The sequence below is a fragment of the Biomphalaria glabrata genome, chromosome 5, assembly GCF_947242115.1.
Source record: "Biomphalaria glabrata chromosome 5, xgBioGlab47.1, whole genome shotgun sequence".
NCBI lineage: Eukaryota > Metazoa > Mollusca > Gastropoda > Planorbidae > Biomphalaria > Biomphalaria glabrata.
The window spans coordinates 25977965-25999510 of NC_074715.1; the positions used below are offsets into that span (position 1 = coordinate 25977965).

Consider the following 21546-nt stretch of genomic DNA (forward strand, 5'->3'; position numbering starts at 1 on the left):
CTTTACTTTACCAGCCTAGAGTGTAGCCAAGTCAACGATCTAACAACTAACATTACTTTACCAGCCTAGAGTGTAGCCAAGTTATACAGTATATCATCATTCTAAATCGATTATGACAGGATCACGTTCAATAGCAAGAATTGACAAATTGTTCAATCTATCTTCGTAAATTGTTGATCTCAAGTAATTCTTGATTATATAAAATAGATTTAAATTTTCATTCTAGTTCTAGTTTTAGATTTTTAGACAGAGCCGATTTAAAGGAAGAACATGCGGGGCTACAGCCCCATGAGCCTTCACAAAAAAAAAAGGCCTCCACAAAAGAGATAAAAAAATATATCCGAATTTCGATGGGTCAGAAAACGTTTTTTTTCCTACCTTTTTTTTTTCGCATCTTAAGGCTCGCAAAAATGTCTTGATTAAGAAGTGTACGCTTGTAGCTTGGAATAAGTCAATACAGCTCCAAATTACGACAGTGTGTCTCCACAAAATTAAAAAATATACACTTTTTTTAAAACTAAAATATACAAATTAACTATTTGTTTAAAATGAAAGTGAGATTAAATTTGCAAGAACTCTAATATAGTTCTTTCTTCTAAAATAAAGCATGCTTCTAGATATCAGTACTTTCATTCATAAGTGGATCTTTATAAAAGCTTTCGAAAAATTGTAGGGTCCTCCACGAAAATCCTGCCCCGGGCCATCCACATATTTGAAACCAGCTCTGACTCTAAATCTAAATATGTAAATAAAAAAAATATTACTTTTTTTTTTAAGGTGATCGAGATATTTTAACGCTCCAGCTTACCTAAGTAACATTCGCTTTACTTTCCTCATGGATACTTTAGAAACGCACAAATGCATTTCGTAACACACACGTACACCTCGTAACACACACGTACACTTCGTAACACACACGTACACCTCGTAACACACGTACACCTCATAACACACACGTACACCTCGTAACACACGTACACCTCATAACACACACGTACACCTCATAACACACACGTACACCTCATAACACACACGTACACCTCATAACACACACGTACACCTCATAACACACACGTACACCTCGTAACACACGTACACCTCATAACACACACGTACACCTCGTAACACACGTACACCTCATAACACACACGCACACCTCGTAACACACACTTACACCTCATAACACACACGTACACCTCATAACACATACGTACACCTCATAAGACACACGTACACCTCATAACACACACGTACACCTCATAACACACACTTACACCTCATAACACACACGTACTCCTCACAACACACACGTACACCTCATAACACACACGTACACCTCATAACACACACGTACACCTCATTACACACACTTACACCTCATAACACACACTTACACCTCACAACACACACGTACACCTCATAACACACACGTACACCTCATAACACACACGTACACCTCACAACACACACTTACACCTCATAACACACACTTACACCTCATAACACACACGTACACCTCACAACACACACGTACACCTCATAACACACACGTACACCTCATAACACACATTTACACCTCATAACACACACGTACACCTCACAACACACACGTACACCTCATAACACACACGTACACCTCATAACACACACTTACATCTCATAACACACACGTACACCTCGTAAGACACGTACACCTCATAACACACACGTACACCTCATAACACACACGTACACCTCATAACACACACGTACACCTCATAACACACACGTACACCTCATAACACACACGTACACCTCATAACACACACGTACACCTCGTAACACACGTATACCTCATAACACACACGTACACCTCGTAACACACGTACACCTCATAACACACACGCACACCTCGTAACACACACTTACACCTCATAACACACACGTACACCTCATAACACACACGTACACCTCATAACACACACGTACACCTCATAACACACACGTACACCTCATAACACACACTTAAACCTCATAACACACACGTACACCTCGTAACACACGTACACCTCATAACACACACGTACACCTCATAACACACACGTACACCTCGTAACACACGTACACCTCATAACACACACGTACACCTCATAACACACACGTACACCTCATAACACACACTTACACCTCATAACACACACGTACACCTCATAACACACACGTACACCTCATAACACACACGTACACCTCATAACACACACGAACACCTGATAACACACAGGTACACCTCACAACACACACGTACACCTCGTAACACACACGTACACCTCATAACACACACTTACACCTCGTAACACACTTACACCTCATAACACACACGTACACCTCGTAACACACACTTACACCTCATAACACACACGTACACCTCATAACACACACGTACACCTCATAACACACACGTACATCTCGTAACACACACGTACACCTCGTAACACACGTAGACCTCATAACACACACGTACACCTCATAACACACACGTACACCTCATAACACACACGTACACCTCATAACACACACTTACACCTCATAACACACACGTATACCTCACAACACACACGTACACCTCATAACACACACGTACACCTCGTAACACACACTTACACCTCATAACACACACGTACACCTCATAACACACACGTACACCTCGTAACACACACGTACACCTCGTAACACACGTACACCTCATAACACACACGTACACCTCATAACACACACGTACACCTCATAACACACACTTACACCTCATAACACACATGTACACCTCATAACACACTTTTACACCTCATAACACACACGTACACCTCACAACACACACGTACACCTCATAACACACACGTACACTTCATAACACACACTTACACCTCATAACACACACTTACACCTCACAACACACACGTACACCTCATAACACACACGTACACCTCATAACACACACGTACACCTCATAACACACACTTACACCTCATAACACACACTTACACCTCATAACACACACGTACACCTCATAACACACACGTACACCTCGTAACACACACTTACACCTCATAACACACACGTACACCTCGTAACACACACTTACACCTCATAACACACACTTACACCTCATAACACACACGTACACCTCATTACACACATTTACACTTCGTAACACACTTACACCTCATAACACACACGTACACCTCATAACACACACTTACACTTCGTAACACACTTACACCTCATAACACACACGTACACCTCATAACACACACGTACACGTCATAACACACTTACACCTCATAACACACACGTACACCTCATAACACACACGTACACCTCGTAACACACACGTACACCTCATAACACACACGTACACCTCGTAACACACACGTACACCTCATAACACACACGTACACCTCATAACACACACTTTCACCTCATAACACACACTTACACCTCATAACACACACGTACACCTCATAACACACACATACACCTCATAACACACACTTACACTTCGTAACACACTTACACCTCATAACACACACGTACACCTCATAACACACACGTACACCTCATAACACACACGTACACCTCATAACACACACGTACACCTCATAACACACACGTACACCTCATAACACACACTTACACCTCATAACACACACGTACACCTCATAACACACACTTACACTTCGTAACACACTTACACCTCATAACACACACGTACACCTCATAACACACACGTACACGTCATAACACACTTACACCTCATAACACACACGTACACCTCATAACACACACGTACACCTCGTAACACACACGTACACCTCATAACACACACGTACACCTCGTAACACACACGTACACCTCATAACACACACGTACACCTCATAACACACACTTTCACCTCATAACACACACTTACACCTCATAACACACACGTACACCTCATAACACACACATACACCTCATAACACACACTTACACTTCGTAACACACTTACACCTCATAACAAACACTTACACCTCATAACACACGTACACCTCATAACACACACGTACACCTCATAACACACACGTACACCTCATAACACACACGTACACCTCATAACACACACGTACACCTCATAACACACTTACACCTCATAACACACACGTACAGCTCGTAACACACACGTACTCCTCATAACACACACGTACACCTCATAAAACACACGTACACCTCGTAACACACACGTACACCTCATAACACTTGGTTAGACTAATAGCAGAATATGCGTGGTATAGATATACAATTTACAAAACATATATGCATAATATATTTTATACACCACAATAGGACTTGATTAAAAAAAAATAAACAGGTTTTTAATATTTTTATATTTTGTAATCTACTGATCTCTATATCCCGAAACGTCCTTGGGTAGCAGAGGTTTGTGTGGACTCATAATCTACTTTTAGTCTCTCAACACAAAAAAAGTCTAAATGTTTTACACTGTTCTCCCCCAGTGCTGACTGTCAGTGACTGCTATATGAAAATAAGGATAAAATGAGGGAGAACAATGGTTCAACGAATTGATCATCTCTCCTGTCCTAAATCCTCCGTTGAATACAAACTTTGTCTACGCTTTGGAGACATTTTATTTCCCTTTTTTTCTGTTGTGTCTCAACTCAGGCTCAACTTGGGCTAACTCTAATGATCAAATAAAACCAAGTCTTCCTTCAGGCTGCTTTAAAAGTCATTTCATTTCAAAGTACTGTTAAAAGCAAAAAAAACACTGAGTCACACCCTCCATAGACACACACCCTCCATAGACACCCACACCCTCCATACACACACACCCTCCATAGACACCCACACCCTCCATACACACACCCCCTCCATACACACACACACCCCCTCCATACACACCCACACCCTCCATACACACACACCCTGCCTAGACACACACCCCCTCCGTAGACACCCACACCCTCCATAGACACCCACACCCTCCATACACACACACCCTCCATAGACACCCACACCCTCCATACACACACACCCTCCACACACACACACGCACACATTAGTCCAAAATACCATATATCAAGTCTATAGAACTTAAAGCTAAACTTAATTTGTGGACCTGCACTCTTTCTGTCGCCCTAACCTATTCGTACTAAGATTTTCGGACAATATTCTTTATAGTAATAGATCCAGTTCCTTACTTTAATCTTCAATTCTTCAAAACAAATTAAAATCTTGTATCGCAGTTCATAAACCTAGCCTAGTTTATCAAAGAATGTAGATAAACCTTATTCATTCCTTTTACATTACTATCGAGTAAACAAAGGGATGTAACTGTATTAATGAGACCTACAGTTCTTCCAATGTGTACTCGGTAATTCACTGCAGTTTTAAATTAGGGATGTAAACCTGCATACCACATTAGACTAGTGTGCAATTGTTTGGTAGAATTAGATATTCAAAATATCAAGACAGTAGAGAACAGATTAAATTACACAATTTAAATATTTACCTCCCCTAATTAATTCTATTAATAACCTACGTCTTAAAAACCTTTTTTTTTTTCGATCAACATTAACATTTTATAATTTTTCGTTCAGAGAAATAAGCGAAACTATTTTAGTCGAAAGCTGCTCGCCCTTTTAATGTGAACAGCATGGTGAACAGCTAGGACAGATCTGTATTATGTGCTAGACATCCATTGTCTTGGTGTTATTTAGGAGTCATTTAAAAAAAATCACTGTTTTTTTTTATAATCTAGAAATGTGAAAATAAAAAATTCGATGGGCATGTATTATGTCATAAAAGGAAAAAAATCTGATATGAAGCCGTGGTGTCTGGATCTGACGTGATAGATTTTAATGAACTTTAATGCATTGATTCATCAAGTCAATATCAGTCTCAATTAAAGGGGATATTACTCTCTACTGGCGAAACGAAAAATGTAAGGTGTAGATATTAGCAGACATGAAAGACAAGATGCTCACACTGTGGGTTGTTATCTGCTCTTATTCAATCTTATGCACTTTAACAAGCTCGAATTACGACTGAAGTTCAACATTGGCCAGAGTGGAATGTTTTTAGCGGCTCCCGAAAGGGGAAAAGACACTATTAGTTTTGTGCGAAATGTCTGTCCGTCTGTCCGTCCGTCCCGTTTAGATCTCGTAAACTAGAAAAGATATTGAAAATCCGACATCACAATATTTTAGACCATTCAAAGTTCTGATGCAACGGCTATTTTTTTTTCTGAAAGCGAAAAATCTAATTTTTAAAATCAGTTATGCAAGCAGTTTTTTTTTTGAAGAGAAAAAGCTAATTAGTATGCATCATAAGTTAGACCTAATTTAAAACGAATAGGCTTGGCTTCCGAACCGGGGTCCCGGGTTCGAATCCTGGTGAAGACTGGGATTTTCAACTTTGGAATCTTTGGGCGCCTCTGAGTCCACTCAGCTCTAATGGGTACCTGACATTAGTTGGGGAAAAGTAAAGGTGGTTGGTCGTTGTGCTGGCTACATGACACCCTCGTTAACCGTAGGCCACAAAAACAGATGAACTTTACATCATCTGCCCTATAGACCACAAGGTCTGAAAGGGGAACTAGTTAGGCCAGGTTCACATCTAACTTTACATTCACTTTCACCTATCCTTTGATCTGCGGGACCGTTGGGGCACTACACAAGATCTGTTAACCTTCTTTCTCCATTCTTATCTCTCATTTGTCTTTGATATAATTTCATTCGGATGTTCTTTCTGAAAATATTGAAGCCTGCCTGGGTGGACCACTTCGGGGGCCGATTTTGAGTTTGTGTTTCCACACAAACTGTCTTTTGTAACTTTGTTTGGTTTTACGTCGGACATGGACCACTGCACTGTAGAGATTACCTTGTTTCTTGTTATATGGACTACTGCACTGTAGAGAATACCTTGTTTCTTGCACCATGGACTGCTGCACTGTAGAAACTACCTTGTGTCTTGCACTATGGACTACTGCACTATAGAGACTACCTTGTGTCTTTCACTATGGACTACTGCACTGTAGAGACTACCTTGTGTCTTTCACTATGGACTACTGCACTGTAGAGACTACCTTGTGTCTTTCACTATGGACTACTGCACTGTAGAGACTACCTTGTGTCTTTCACTATGGACTACTGCACTGTAGAGACTACCTTGTTTCTTTCACTATGGACTACTGCACTGTAGAGACTACCTTGTGTCTTTCACTATGGACTACTGCACTGTAGAGACTACCTTGTGTCTTTCACTATGGACTACTGCACTGTAGAGACTACCTTGTGTCTTGCACTATGGACTACTGCACTGTAGAGACTACCTTGTTTCTTTCACTACGGAATACTGGAATGTAGAGACTACCTTGTTTCTTGCACTATGGAGGCTATTTAGGCCATATTTGAGATCCTTTACATTCTGTACTCCGTATCACAGAGAGTCTTTATAAATAAAGGGGGAAAAGAACATCACGTGATACGAAGGGCACTATTACTTTATGTTTAATTATCACGTGGAACATTAACCCAGTAAGTAACTGGTGATTAATCACATTTCAATTAGCCTCTTGGAAATGCTAAAAAAATGAGTATATATTTCTAGGCACCGGATATTTAGGCACCGGATATTTAGGCACCCGGAAATTTAGGCACCCGGATATTTAGGCACCCGGAAATTTAGGCACCCGGAAATTTAGGCACTGGATTATTAGGCACTTTTTGACAAGGCGGAAAATTAGGCACCGGATAATTAGGCACTCTTTAATTAGCGACCTTAATTTTGAAAGTAGTAAATACGAGGTGCCTAAATATCCGGTGCCTAAATTTCCTAAATTCATATTTCTAAGCATCACTTTTGTTGACACGAAAAGTCATAAAAATGTATTTTGATTTGTACATATGCACCAATGAGGTAGTACCATTGGCCACATATGAGGTAGTACCACAGGCCACCAATGAGGTAGTAAAATGGCCACCAGTGAGGTAGAACCACTGGCCACCTATGAGGTAGGAACACTGGCCACCAATGAGGTAATACCACTGGCCACCTATGAGGTAGTAAAATGGCCACCAATGAGGTAGCACCACTGGCCACCAATGAGATAGTACAAACTGCCCATAGATGCATACTACATTCTAGCATTAAAAGAACTCCATCTCTAGACATAAGTCATTAGTATAATTCACCACCCTTCCCAAACCACAGAAATGAAAATGTCAAAAATTTAGTAGCGAAAGGTCGAAGATCAGATCCATAGAAGGTTGGAAATATCTCTTTTTTTTTTTTTTGTAAACCCTACAATCGTAGAACTGTGTCTCATTGAGTTCACGTAGATGTACCCCCCCCCCCAGAGTTCACGTAGATGTACCCCCCCCCCAGAGTTCACGTAGATGTACCCCCCCCCCAGAGTTCACGTAGATGTACCCCCCCCCCCCAGATCTCATGTCAGAAGTACAGGTTCTATACACTAGTATATTGTTCATAAATAGAGAATGTTTGATTTCGCACTTTGTTGGTAATATATGTATGTATATATGTATGTATGTATGAATCCAAATCCTTTTGTTTCTCAACAAGTATGAAGAGAGGAGGGGGAGACACTATAAACACTTTATAATAACATGCCAAAAGTATCAAAAAGCATTCTCAATAAACATAGTTATAATTAGACGAACTGAGGGTATAAAGACAAAACCTTTACGAAACAATCCACACTGGCTGAGACAAAAAATGACCGGGGATGAAGTGACCAAAGATAAAGTGACCTGGGATAAAATGAACGGGGATGAAATGACCGGTCACCGAGCATTTGTGTACTTCACACTTCATGTTGTAGGTAAAGAATAAAGAATTACGTTACCAATAAATTAGCTTATGATAATATTTTTAGTTAAACGCTAGACAGAGAAATTGTTTCATCAATTTTAAATTTTTACTTTTTTTTGTATTAATGTAGAATTTTAATAAAGTGGTTTGTCAGAAAAATATTTTAATAGAAAATAAAGAAACATTCTATTTGTTTATTATATGAATGTTACACATCACATAGTGAAGCAGACTAGCCTGCCCCTAGTCAGCGTAGGTCATGACTTGAGTCAGTCTGCTGAACATTAACGGGATAGCGTTCTAGGTAGGTCTTTGTATTTACATACTTTGAACTCTTTGATCTTTTTGAGCCCTTTTCGAGACAACCTAGAGTTGTAGGTTTAAACCTATAGATTTGGGTATGTGATATTTGTAATAGACTAAAACAACATGAGCTTCAATAAACACAATGATTTTATTAGTCTCTATTTATGATCTTTACTCCAGCCATTTGTTCTCTAAACTGACTTCCTTTTACACACAGTCCTGACACACTGCTGTTCACTCAACCATGTACACTTAAGGTCCACTGGTCATTTCATACACAGGCACACACACTGCACTACCAGCCATGCAAAACACATACACTTACTATCACATCTCCCTCCTTAAAGCTTTGAGATATCAATTGACTATACAAATGATTTCTGTCTCGCTATAAACAAATTAGTAAACTGAATACATGTTTAACACAACATAATGTTCAATTGATAATATTATCAATAGTAACAATATAAATTATAAAATGTGTAGTAAAAAAAACAAGAGTCTAGGTTTACAAATAGACATTAATTATATAGAAATTGCATAATAATAAAAAGATATACATGTATCTAATTATCTGCGTCAGGGTAACGTACTGGTGGCCGCACTTGCCTACCATATCGAGTTATTACAGGCGGCGGATTGGTAGTGTTAGTCTGTTGATGTTGCACATTTGTATCGCTCACGTTCTCGGGCTGTGTGGTTTGACCATTAATGACTGTCTCTGGAGTGTCCATTTAAAAATATCAGGCATGACCCTTGATTTTGTACATGTGTCTCTTAACATTCTTCTATTTCGTCGGTATGTTATCCCATTCGGTGTTTTTACCCAGTAGGATCTCGGGATCTCCGCTTCTGAGATGACCACTGCTGGTTCCTATAAATCGCCAGACTTCTTTTGCATCCACACTTTGCTCCCAGGCTGAATGTGTGGTCGCTCGGTGCGCCTCGCTGTTTTGTTGTAATATTTTGCTTGATTACTTTTTCTTGTTTTCCAAGCATTTTCTTTTTTGTCTGGGATTTGAGGTCTGAGATAGGCCTCCGTTGTCGGAAGATTTGTCCTCAGACGGCGGCCCATGAGCAGCCGTGCAGGTGAAGGTCCATCAGGGCATGGAGCATTTCGAAATTGCAAGTGGGCCATATATGGGTCTTGACTTGACGTTCTAGCTTTATTTAGAAGCTGTTTCACTGTTTGTATCTAATACCGTGAACACTTGACTGCCACTTAGTCGACTAGCTATTTCTTCTATAGTAGGTAATTGGTAGTGTTCTCTTTGAATGGCTTTGTTGAGGTCTCTAGGGTCTAGACAAATCCTTAATCCGCCTCCTTTCTTTTCAACAATAACAAGTGAGTTGAGCCATGCAGTGGGATGATCTACATTTTCAATGACACCCTCATCTTCCATTCTTCTCAATTCATTTTTTAATTCCTCACGTAGTGCCGCTGGGACTTTCCTTGCTGCGTGTACAACAGGTTTAATGTTGGAATTGACCTTTATAGTATATTCCTCTTCCATGCAGCCTAAGCCAGTAAATACATCTGCGTAGCCTGAGAGTGTATCGTCCTCGATAAAGTCAACTCTTCTGATTAAATTCATTTGTTGGCAGCCTGGTAGACCCATAATTGGCTTTGAATGTGTCTCCACAATTTGAAATTCTATTATGGCTGTCTTACTTTTAACAGTACATTTAATGTGTGCTTTGCCAACAACCTTCAATCTTTCTCCACTGTAAGTAGTAAGTCTGGATGTTGATTTGAGAAGTTTCTTTCTTTTTAATTGCTTGAAGATTCTGTATGGGAGAATATTGACTTGTGCTCCAGTATCCAACGTGAATGTGACTTGTTTGTTTTCTACAGTAATGAGTGAGTTCCATTCGTTGCTTAGACTATGAGAGCCAATACTGCCGATGAAAAATGTTTCCTCAACTGAGTCATCTCGATCTTCTGACTTCACTATACTTACAGGCTTTGATCTGCACACTGACGAGAAATGACCTTTTTTATGACACTTGTGACAGGTTTCCCCATAAGCTGGGCACTGACGTGGTCTGTGTTCCTTGCCACAATAGCTACAACTCACATTTCCTTTTGTTCTTTTAAAGCTATTGGTAGCTGAATTCACAACTTGTACCCCACTTTCTTCATTCATGAGCTTAAGCTGCCATTCAGTTCCTCAGCTGCCCGACATATATTTTCTGCCATGTTAAGGTCTAGATCTGGTTCTCTCAAAAGTCTTGCTCGGGTGTTCTCATTCCTTATGCCACCAACTATCCTATCCTTCATTAGGGAATCTTTAAGCAAATCAAACTCACATGTCTTTGCCTTGAGTTTGATGTCAGTGACAAAGCTGTCAAATGACTCCTTCATTTTGAGATCGCTGGAAAAAAACATGTCTTTCAATCGTAACATTTTTTCTTGGTAGGCAGTACTTCTCGAACTTATTAAGAATGCAGTGAAGTGTATGGAAGGACTTGCTAATCTCACATTCATTACATTCATTGTCGGTCCATTGGAAAGTGTTATAGACTTGCACTGCTTCTTGGCCGATCACATGCAATAATGTCATAGACTTCTCTGCTTTTTGTATCCAGTCCACTTGCTATCGAATAGATCTGAAAGGTTTGTTTGAACCTTTTCTAATTTTCTGCCACGCAAAACACATACACTTACTATCACAATATTTTCAATGCTTCGTGTTTATATAAATAAATATGATATACGGTAATTTAGTATAACTAAAATAGTTGGAAGTAGTTAATACCATATTATATTTATTTAAAGACATTGTCGAGTATAATACTAAAAAAAATTCTTTGTTAAAAAAAAAATAGAAAAAAATGTATTAATTAATAAAAAAAATTAGTCTCGATAAATCGGTTATATTTAGTTTTTGCTTTTTTTTAAATATTAATTCTTGTTAGCAATACTGGTAACAGCAACCTCTCCCGACAACACTGACCTATACTTTGATGAAGTTAGATCCCGATACAGGCGATGTCATTAGCTTTGTGGTGACTGGTCTAATAGGAGGAGGTCTAATGTACGTAGTGCACGAAGAGGACGATAAGGACCCAGGGAGTGTTACCATGGAGATGACAAAAGGCGAGTGGATGGATGAAGGAAATTTAAAACAAAATTAAAACAATTACTTTTTTTTTCAAAGGCAAAGCTTCTATTAAGTGTATCAATTAGTTTGGATCAGTCTTAGAAATAAATAATAAATCTGTGCAATTAGAGAGATTTGTACTAATTGTTTTTGTCTAGCACAATTTCATGCTTTAAGCTTTCTCGCTACGCAATGATCCCATCACTTGTCACACTACGCTATGATCCCATCACTTGTCTCACTACGCAAGGATTCCATCACTTGTCTCACTACGCTATGATCCCATCACTTGTCTCACTACGCAAGGATTCCATCACTTGTCTCACTACGCTATGATCCCATCACTTGTCTCACTACGCTATGATCCCATCACTTGTCTCACTACGCAAGGATTCCATCACTTGTCTCACTACGCTATGATCCCATCACTTGTCACACTACGCTATGATCCCATCACTTGTCTCACTACGCAAGGATTCCATCACTTGTCTCACTACGCTATGAGCCCATCACTTGTCTCACTACGCTATGAGCCCATCACTTGTCTCACTACGCTATGAGCCCATCACTTGTCTCACTACGCTATGAGCCCATCACTTGTCTCACTACGCTATGAGCCCATCACTTGTCTCACTACGCTATGAGCCCATCACTTGTCTCACTACGCTATGAGCCCATCACTTGTCTCACTACGCTATGAGCCCATCACTTGTCTCACTACGCAAGGATTCCATCACTTGTCACACTACGCTATGATCCCATCCCTTGTCTCACTACGCAATGATCCCATCACTTGTCACACTACGCTATGATCCCATCACTTGTCACACTACGCTATGATCCCATCACTTGTCTCACTACGCAAGGATTCCATCACTTGTCTCACTACGCAATGATCCCATCACTTGTCTCACTACGCAAGGATTCCATCACTTGTCTCACTACGCAATGATCCCATCACTTGTCTCACTACGCTATGATCCTATCACTTGTCTCACTACGCTATGAGCCCATCACTTGTCTCACTACGCAAGGATTCCATCACTTGTCTCACTACGCTATGAGCCCATCACTTGTCTCACTACGCAAGGATTCCATCACTTGTCTCACTACGCTATGAGCCCATCACTTGTCTCACTACGCAAGGATTCCATCACTTGTCTCACTACGCTATGATCCCATCACTTGTCTCAGTACGCTATGATCCCATCACTTGTCTCAGTACGCTATGATCCCATCACTTGTCTCACTGCGCTATGAGCCCATCCCTTGTCTCACTACGCTATGAGCCCATCACTTGTCTCACTACGCAAGGATTCCATCACTTGTCTCACTACGCTATGAGCCCATCACTTGTCTCACTACGCTATGATCCCAATTACTTGTCTCACTACGCTATGATCCCATCACTTGTCTCACTACGCTATGAGCCCATCACATGTCTCACTACGATATGATCCCATTACTTGTCTCACTACGCTATGAGCCCATCACTTGTCTCACTACGCAAGGATTCCATCACTTGTCTCACTACGCTATGAGCCCATCACTTGTCTCACTACGCAAGGATTCCATCACTTGTCTCACTACGCTATGAGCCCATCACTTGTCTCACTACGCTATGATCCCATCACTTGTCTCACTACGCTATGATCCCAATTACTTGTCTCACTACGCTATGAGCCCATCACTTGTCTCACTACGCAAGGATTCCATCACTTGTCTCACTACGCAATGATCCCATCACTTGTCTCACTACGCTATGATCCTATCACTTGTCTCACTACGCTATGAGCCCATCACTTGTCTCACTACGCAAGGATTCCATCACTTGTCTCACTACGCTATGAGCCCATCACTTGTCTCACTACGCTATGATCCCATCACTTGTCTCACTACGCTATGAGCCCATCACATGTCTCACTACGATATGATCCCATTACTTGTCTCACTACGCTATGAGCCCATCACTTGTCTCGGCCAGTTGGAAAGGGGTAGAGGAAAAGCAGGGTGTATCTGGGTGATCTTTATGAAAATTGATTTATAAATATAATTTTTAAAAAAGGTGGAACGACCTGAATTCAGACGCGTTGGCTAAAGCCTTCTCTGGCTTATCACTCCAACCCGGTAACCACTCTGCTAGCAAAGAGCTTATGAACGAGCAAGATTATGTTTGTGTTCGCTAAGCCTCGATGACATCTAAAGGGGACTAATTCAGTTTATACCACCACTTCAGTCAAGTACAATTTCTTTCCCTTGATTCAGATACTAAACACAATAATTTATTACCAATAGTTAAGTAACTAATTGTTTGATTTTTTTAGCGGTCTCCGAAAGGGGAAAAGACGCTATTAGTCTTGTGTGGAATGCCTGTCCTTCTGTCCCTTATTAGATCTAGTATACTAGAAAAGATAGTGAATAGCTGACACCATAATATTTTAGACGATTCAAGGTTCTGATGCAACAGCTACTTTTTTCTTTTCTGAAAGCGAAAAATCTAATTTTAAATCACTTATGCAAGCAGTTGTTTTTTTTTTAATACACCACTTTTACAACTATTCACTATTAATAGTAACAATCACGGCAGGCTCCTCAGAAAGACAATTAAAATAATGTTATATTTTTAACATATTTATGCAAATGGTTTTAGATGTTTTGTAAAACAAAATTTTTATTACATTTGTATTGCTAAGTTAAATAAGTTCTGTCATACTAACTACTACATTTGCAAAAAAAAAGTTTTCTTTTTTTTAAAGAGAAAAAATCTATTTAGTATGCATATAAGTTGGACATAATTTAAAACAACAATTAATAAGTAGTTTTTCATATTATCGCGTGAACTGCAGTGCAACATTATTAAAATAGTACACTTAACTATTTAAAAATTATTTTTTTTTTACCGAAATGTTTTTTTTCTTGAGGATTTGAATAAGATATTCCTTTACAAAACAATTAGATATTCATTATAAGACATCAGTTAGGCCAGGTTCACATCTAACTTTCACCTATCCTTTGGTGTTGTGCTGGACTGCTGGGGCACCACACAAGATCTGTCAACTTTCTTTCTCTATTTTTCTCTATCATTTGTCTTTGATATATAATTTCATTCTTATGTTCTTTCTGGAAATATTGAAACCTGCCTTTTTACCTGCCTGGGTAGACCACTTCGGGGGCCGATTTTGAGTTTGTGTTTTCACACAAACTGTCTTTGTAACCTTGTTCATTCTTGTGTTGTCATGTAAAATAAATAATTGTGCCAAATTTCAGAGTAATCCGAGATTGGGTGTACACACTTTGACCATGCAGTGAGTTGATATAAAGTTTGTTAAAGAAAAGGGGGAGGGGAGAGGTGGAGTTTGAAATGTTTGCTACTCAAAACAAAAAGTATAACATTGTAGGACATTTGATTTCAAAATGTTTTAAAATTGGCTAATTCAGTGGGGGTACGAGGTATGGGCGATCGTCAATAGAGTGGTCCTACTTTCTACTTACAGATGCGGCATACATGGGTTAAAAAAAACGTCCAGAAATGACATGGAGACAATGGTATTAAGACAGAGAAGAGAGAATCATATTGGGAGAAGTGGCTTTTGTTGGGTGAAAAGTTTCGGTCTAGAGGAAACGCTAAAGCCGATATCCACACGAACAATTTGCTGTTTACACATTATTCAAGATTCTTGTACCTGTTGCAGATATGGTCCATTTGCCGTTAACAACCGAAATAGAAGAGGCGATATAGTGCCACTTCTACTTCTACATCACGTACTATTATTTTTATTGTGTGTGTGTGTGTAGACCTACGTTTTAGTAGTTGGTGTGTATGAGTCTAGGAATACGTTTTAGTAGTTGATGTTTATGAGTCTAGGAATACTTTTTAGTAGTTGGTGTGTATGAGTCTAGGAATACGTTTTAGTAGTTGGTGTGTATGAGTCTAGGAATACGTTTTAGTAGTTGGTGTGTATGAGTCTAGGAATACGTTTTAGTAGTTGGTGTGTATGAGTCTAGGAATACGTTTTAGTAGTTGGTGTGTATGAGTCTAGGAATACGTTTTAGTAGTTGGTGTGTATGAGTCTAGGAATACGTTTTAGTAGTTGGTGTGTATGAGTCTAGGAATACGTTTTAGTAGTTGGTGTGTATGAGTCTAGGAATACGTTTTAGTAGTTGGTGTGTATGAGTCTAGGAATAGTTTTTTTTACAATGCATCTCTTTACATAGTTTAAATCCACCATTTATAGAATATATAATCTAAAATGTCTGTACACAGTGAGAGATACTTTAATTCAATGCAGGGGGAAATGTCCTTTTACTATTCTGAATGATTAGTAAGAGATAAAAATGTTGCTTAGATTCAAGAAAGTATTCTACATAATAATGCGGTTAAAGATCGCGCCCCACCCCTCTCCCTAAATATATATATGCATTCGTGTGTGTATGTATGTATGTATGTATGTATGTGTGTATGTATGTATGTATGTATGTATGTATGTATGTATGTATGTATGTGTGTATGTATGTATGTATGTATGTATGTATGTATGTATGTATGTATGTATGTATGTATGTATGTATGTATGCATGCATGTATGTATGTATGTATGTATGTATGTATGTATTTATGTATGTATGTATGTATGTATGTATGTATTTATGTATGTATGTATACATGCATGCATGTATGTATGTATTTATGTATTTATGTATGTATGTATTTATGTATGTATGTATGTATGTATTTATGTATGTATGTATGTATGTATGTATGTATGTATGTATGTATGTATTTATGTATGTATGTATTTATGTATGTATGTATGTATGTATGTATGTATGTATGTATGTATGTATGTATGCATGTATGTATGTATGTATGTATGTATGTATGTATGTATGTATGTATGTATGTATGTATGCATGCATGCATGTATGTATGTATGTGTGTGTGTGAGAGAGAGAGAGTGTGTGTGTGTATATATATATAATATATATATAATCCTTGGCTACCTAGAAGGGGGCTCGAGGTTCGACACCCGACTCGGGCAGAGTTGTGTTTACTGAGCGCCTAAAGGCAGCACGGAAAACCAACTCCTAGATACCCCCTACCCCCTACTTGTCCACAAATGAGATTGGACCAAAAGCGCTCAGAGTATGCTATAAGCATGAAAGTAGCGCTATATAAAAGCTATAATAATAATAATAATCCTTTCCGGCTCTGAAAACAAATTGGGACATACATTTTCTGATTTTCTTTCTTCTCCAGAACGCTAAGGGAGATAATTTAAAAAGTGGTAAAGTTTAATTATTTCCCTTTGTTTAATTGAGATCTATGATGACTTTACAAGTTTATGGGAATTCCAAAATAAAGACCCAGTTAGATTCGCCAACAGGAGAGCACACACTGTGACACGTTGGTTGTTTTTAATTTGGAAGTTTTCCTCTCGACTACTTCTTGGTCAATATCAAACTGGCTCAGTATTGAGTTTTAGTCTCAGACTCGACTCGTTACAACATGGAGCATGTTCGTGTTCCCCTCAATAAAACACAACTGGGTAAAAGCATGAGCATGTTGTTGGTTGTTGTTTTAACAATTGCCTAAATTCACTAGACGTATATAAGAAAGTTTCATCCCATCAGTAGGAGTCTAAAAGTTTAATTCTAAGATTAACAGAACTTCCTATTGCTCAGATATTTTTGCTGTGTACAGTTTTCTAAGCATATTGTATTTCAGAATGTAAAGTTTATTTTGTTTTTTTGTTTGTTTTATAAACTGATTTATTTCTATGGTGGGGAAAAGTGTATTTACAGTACGTTTTGAAACTAATCTAAAGCTATTAAACTATTTTATTTCACTTTCTCAAAGTTATGTTTCATTATTTTGCAGATTAACGCCAATTAATTCTACTAGGAGCATGTGGCATTGACTAGCCACATATCACTCACTAGTGGACGGGAATCATTGACTAGCCACATATCACTCACTAGTGGACGGGAATCATTGACTAGCCACATATCACTCACTAGTGGACGGGAATCCTTGACTAGCCACATATCACACACTAGTGGACTGGAATCATTGACTAGCCACATATCACACACTAGTGGACTGGAATCATTGACTAGCCACATATCACACACTAGTGGACTGGAATCATTGACTAGCCACATATCACACACTAGTGGACTGGAATCATTGACTAGCCACATATCACACACTAGTGGACTGGAATCATTGACTAGCCACATATCACACACTAGTGGACTGGAATCATTGACTAGCCACATATCACACACTAGTGGACTGGAATCATTGACTAGCCACATATCACACACTAGTGGACTGGAATCATGACCATGTTCAGGGCAGTTTCCGCAAGACGTGAGCCATCCCCGAGTTAGCGCAGGGCCTGAACCTTGGTCGTCAGCTTTGTGTGGTTGCTGCCTTGACCTTCGACCTCCCAATGGAGACGTTGTCTGTGAACCAGTACAGGTTCGCTAACGTCATAAGTGACATCAACAAAGAGCTTCAGGATCGAGGTAATTCTCAAGCGTAGGAGTAGGTCACTCGGATTGCTTTACATGCATCATACTTTTATTGTACTTTAATATCATTATGTACCTTGCTAGAGCCAATTGAACAATTTCACGTCACATTTCAATTGTACAAAACTTATATCAACTGTGTCTGTCTTATAAATAGTGTGTACAGTGCACGTTATTTCTCCCACACCCATTCTCGGATCAAGTTGAAACGTCGCACAATTATTCATTAACATAATCAATTAAAAAGTTACCAATTAATTACTGGTAATTAATTATTTTGTTTAACAGCAACACTAATACTTCAGTATTTACATATGTGGCTAAATGTGTTGTGTTTAGTCCCCTCAAATATTTGTTACAGCTATTTCTCCCCCACGCATTCTCCGATCAAGTCGATACTTTAAATAATGATTTATTGTACCTATCAAAACATGAATCGATAAACAAAAATACTCAATTAGTCAATAAATTTTTGATAATTAATTATTTTGATTGATATCAAATAAGGGAAATAACATGTACATTGTTTGATACAGTTTTAAGGACGGAATTCCTCCCCTTTAGATAATTTCAAAAAAAAAATTCCTCCCCTTAAGATAATTTTTTAAAAAAATTTTTCTACATTTTGTTTTTTTGTTTATTGGATATTTTCACGCTGAACTAGACGCTCGATTCATCGTCACAGCTGTTAATAAAGACTTGAGCTAGAAGTTTCAATCATTTATAAAATCCATGCTTAGAAATTGATATTTGTATCAACTCTCGCTTATTAGACCAACTCAGTTTCACATTATTTAAAAATACAGAAGACATTGTAGAGTGAAAGTGAACATCATGCACCGCTCAGTACGAAAGTGAACATCATGCACAGCTCAGTACGAAAGTGAACATCATGCACAGCTCAGTACGAAAGTGAACATCATGCACCGCTCAATACGAAAGTGAACATCATGCATAGATCAATACGAAAGTGAACATCATGCACAGCTCAATACGAAAGTGAACATCATGCACAGCTCAGTACGAAAGTGAACATCATGCACAGCTCAATACGAAAGTGAACATCATGCACAGCTCAATACGAAAGTGAACATCATGCACAGCTCAGTACGAAAGTGAACATCATGCACAGCTCAGTACGAAAGTGAACATCATGCACAGCTCAATACGAAAGTGAACATCATGCACAGCTCAGTACGAAAGTGAACATCATGCACAGCTCAGTACGAAAGTGAACATCATGCACAGCTCAGTACGAAAGTGAACATCATGCGCAGCTCACTACGAAAGTGAACATCATGCACAGCTCAGTACGAAAGTGAACATCATGCACAGCTCAGTACGAAAGTGAACATCATGCACAGCTCAGTACGAAAGTGAACATCATGCACCGCTCAGTACGAAAGTGAACATCATACGCAGCTCAGTACGAAAGTGAACATCATGCGCAGCTCAGTACGAAAGTGAACATCATGCGCAGCTCACTACGAAAGTGAACATCATGCACCGCTCAATACGAAAGTGAACATCATGCACAGCTCAGTACGAAAGTGAACATCATGCGCAGCTCAGTACGAAAGTGAACATCATGCACAGCTCAGTACGAAAGTGAACATCATGCACAGCTCACTACGAAAGTGAACATCATGCATAGATCAATACGAAAGTGAACATCATGCACAGCTCACTACGAAAGTGAACATCATGCATAGATCAATACGAAAGTGAACATCATGCACAGCTCAATACGAAAGTGAACATCATGCACAGCTCACTACGAAAGTGAACATCATGCATAGATCAATACGAAAGTGAACATCATGCATAGATCAATACGAAAGTGAACATCATGCATAGATCAATACGAAAGTGAACATCATGCATAGATCAGTACGAAAGTGAACATCATGCATAGATCAATACGAAAGTGAACATCATGCATAGATCAATACGAAAGTGAACATCATGCATAGCTCAGTACGAAAGTGAACATCATGCATATCTCACTACGAAAACATTTTGGGATACAAACGATAGAGCTTTAGACAATTTGGTTCTGTAGTTCACATTCTAGTTCACATTCTAATTCATATTATAGTTCATATTATAGTTCATATTCTAATTCATATTATAGTTCACATTCTAGTTCACATTCTAATTCATATTATAAGTCATATTATAGTTCATATTCTAATTCATATTATAGTTCATATTATAGTTCATATTCTAGTTCACATTCTAGAGTCTAGACCCTTCCAACTAATCACTTACCAACACAGCGTTTATTCTGTACGCCGGATACACTAACAATTTAACTATTTTTAAGTTTTCAGCCAAAAACGAAAAACTAAACTCTTGAAGTGTTATAAAACTAAACTCTTGAAGTGTTATAAAACTAAACTCTTGAAGTGTTATAAAACTAAACTCTTGAAGTGTTATAAAACTAAACTCTTGAAGTGTTATAAAACTAAACTCTTGAAGTGTTATAAAACTAAACTCTTGAAGTGTTATAAAACTAAACTCTTGAAGTGTTATAAAACTAAACTCTTGAAGTGTTATAAAACTAAACTCTTGAAGTGTTATAAAACTAAACTCTTGGAGTGTTATAAATCTTAAGATGACATCTAAAAGCAAATTGTTTTTCCAGCCTATACAATTATATGGCACTAGATTTAAAATTGGATAACTCTTGGGAAAGAGTGTCAATCATTGATTGTTGTCAGCGAGAGGTAAG

At 38.7% G+C, this 21546-nt stretch overlaps 1 protein-coding gene across 2 annotated transcripts in view; it reads left to right on the plus strand.

The window, feature by feature from the left end:
* LOC106061840 (dystrobrevin beta-like) overlaps positions 1-21546 on the plus strand; it is a 161790-nt gene that overhangs the window by 12835 nt on the left and 127409 nt on the right. The window contains exon 2 of one of the 2 annotated variants that reach the window (XM_056028843.1): positions 18154-18806. The exons of the other annotated variant lie outside the window; for it this stretch is intronic. Coding sequence (XP_055884818.1) covers positions 18731-18806 — 76 coding nt within the window. The 5' untranslated portion in view covers positions 18154-18730. The remainder of the gene's footprint in view (positions 1-18153; positions 18807-21546) is intronic. 2 annotated transcript variants of the gene reach the window in all.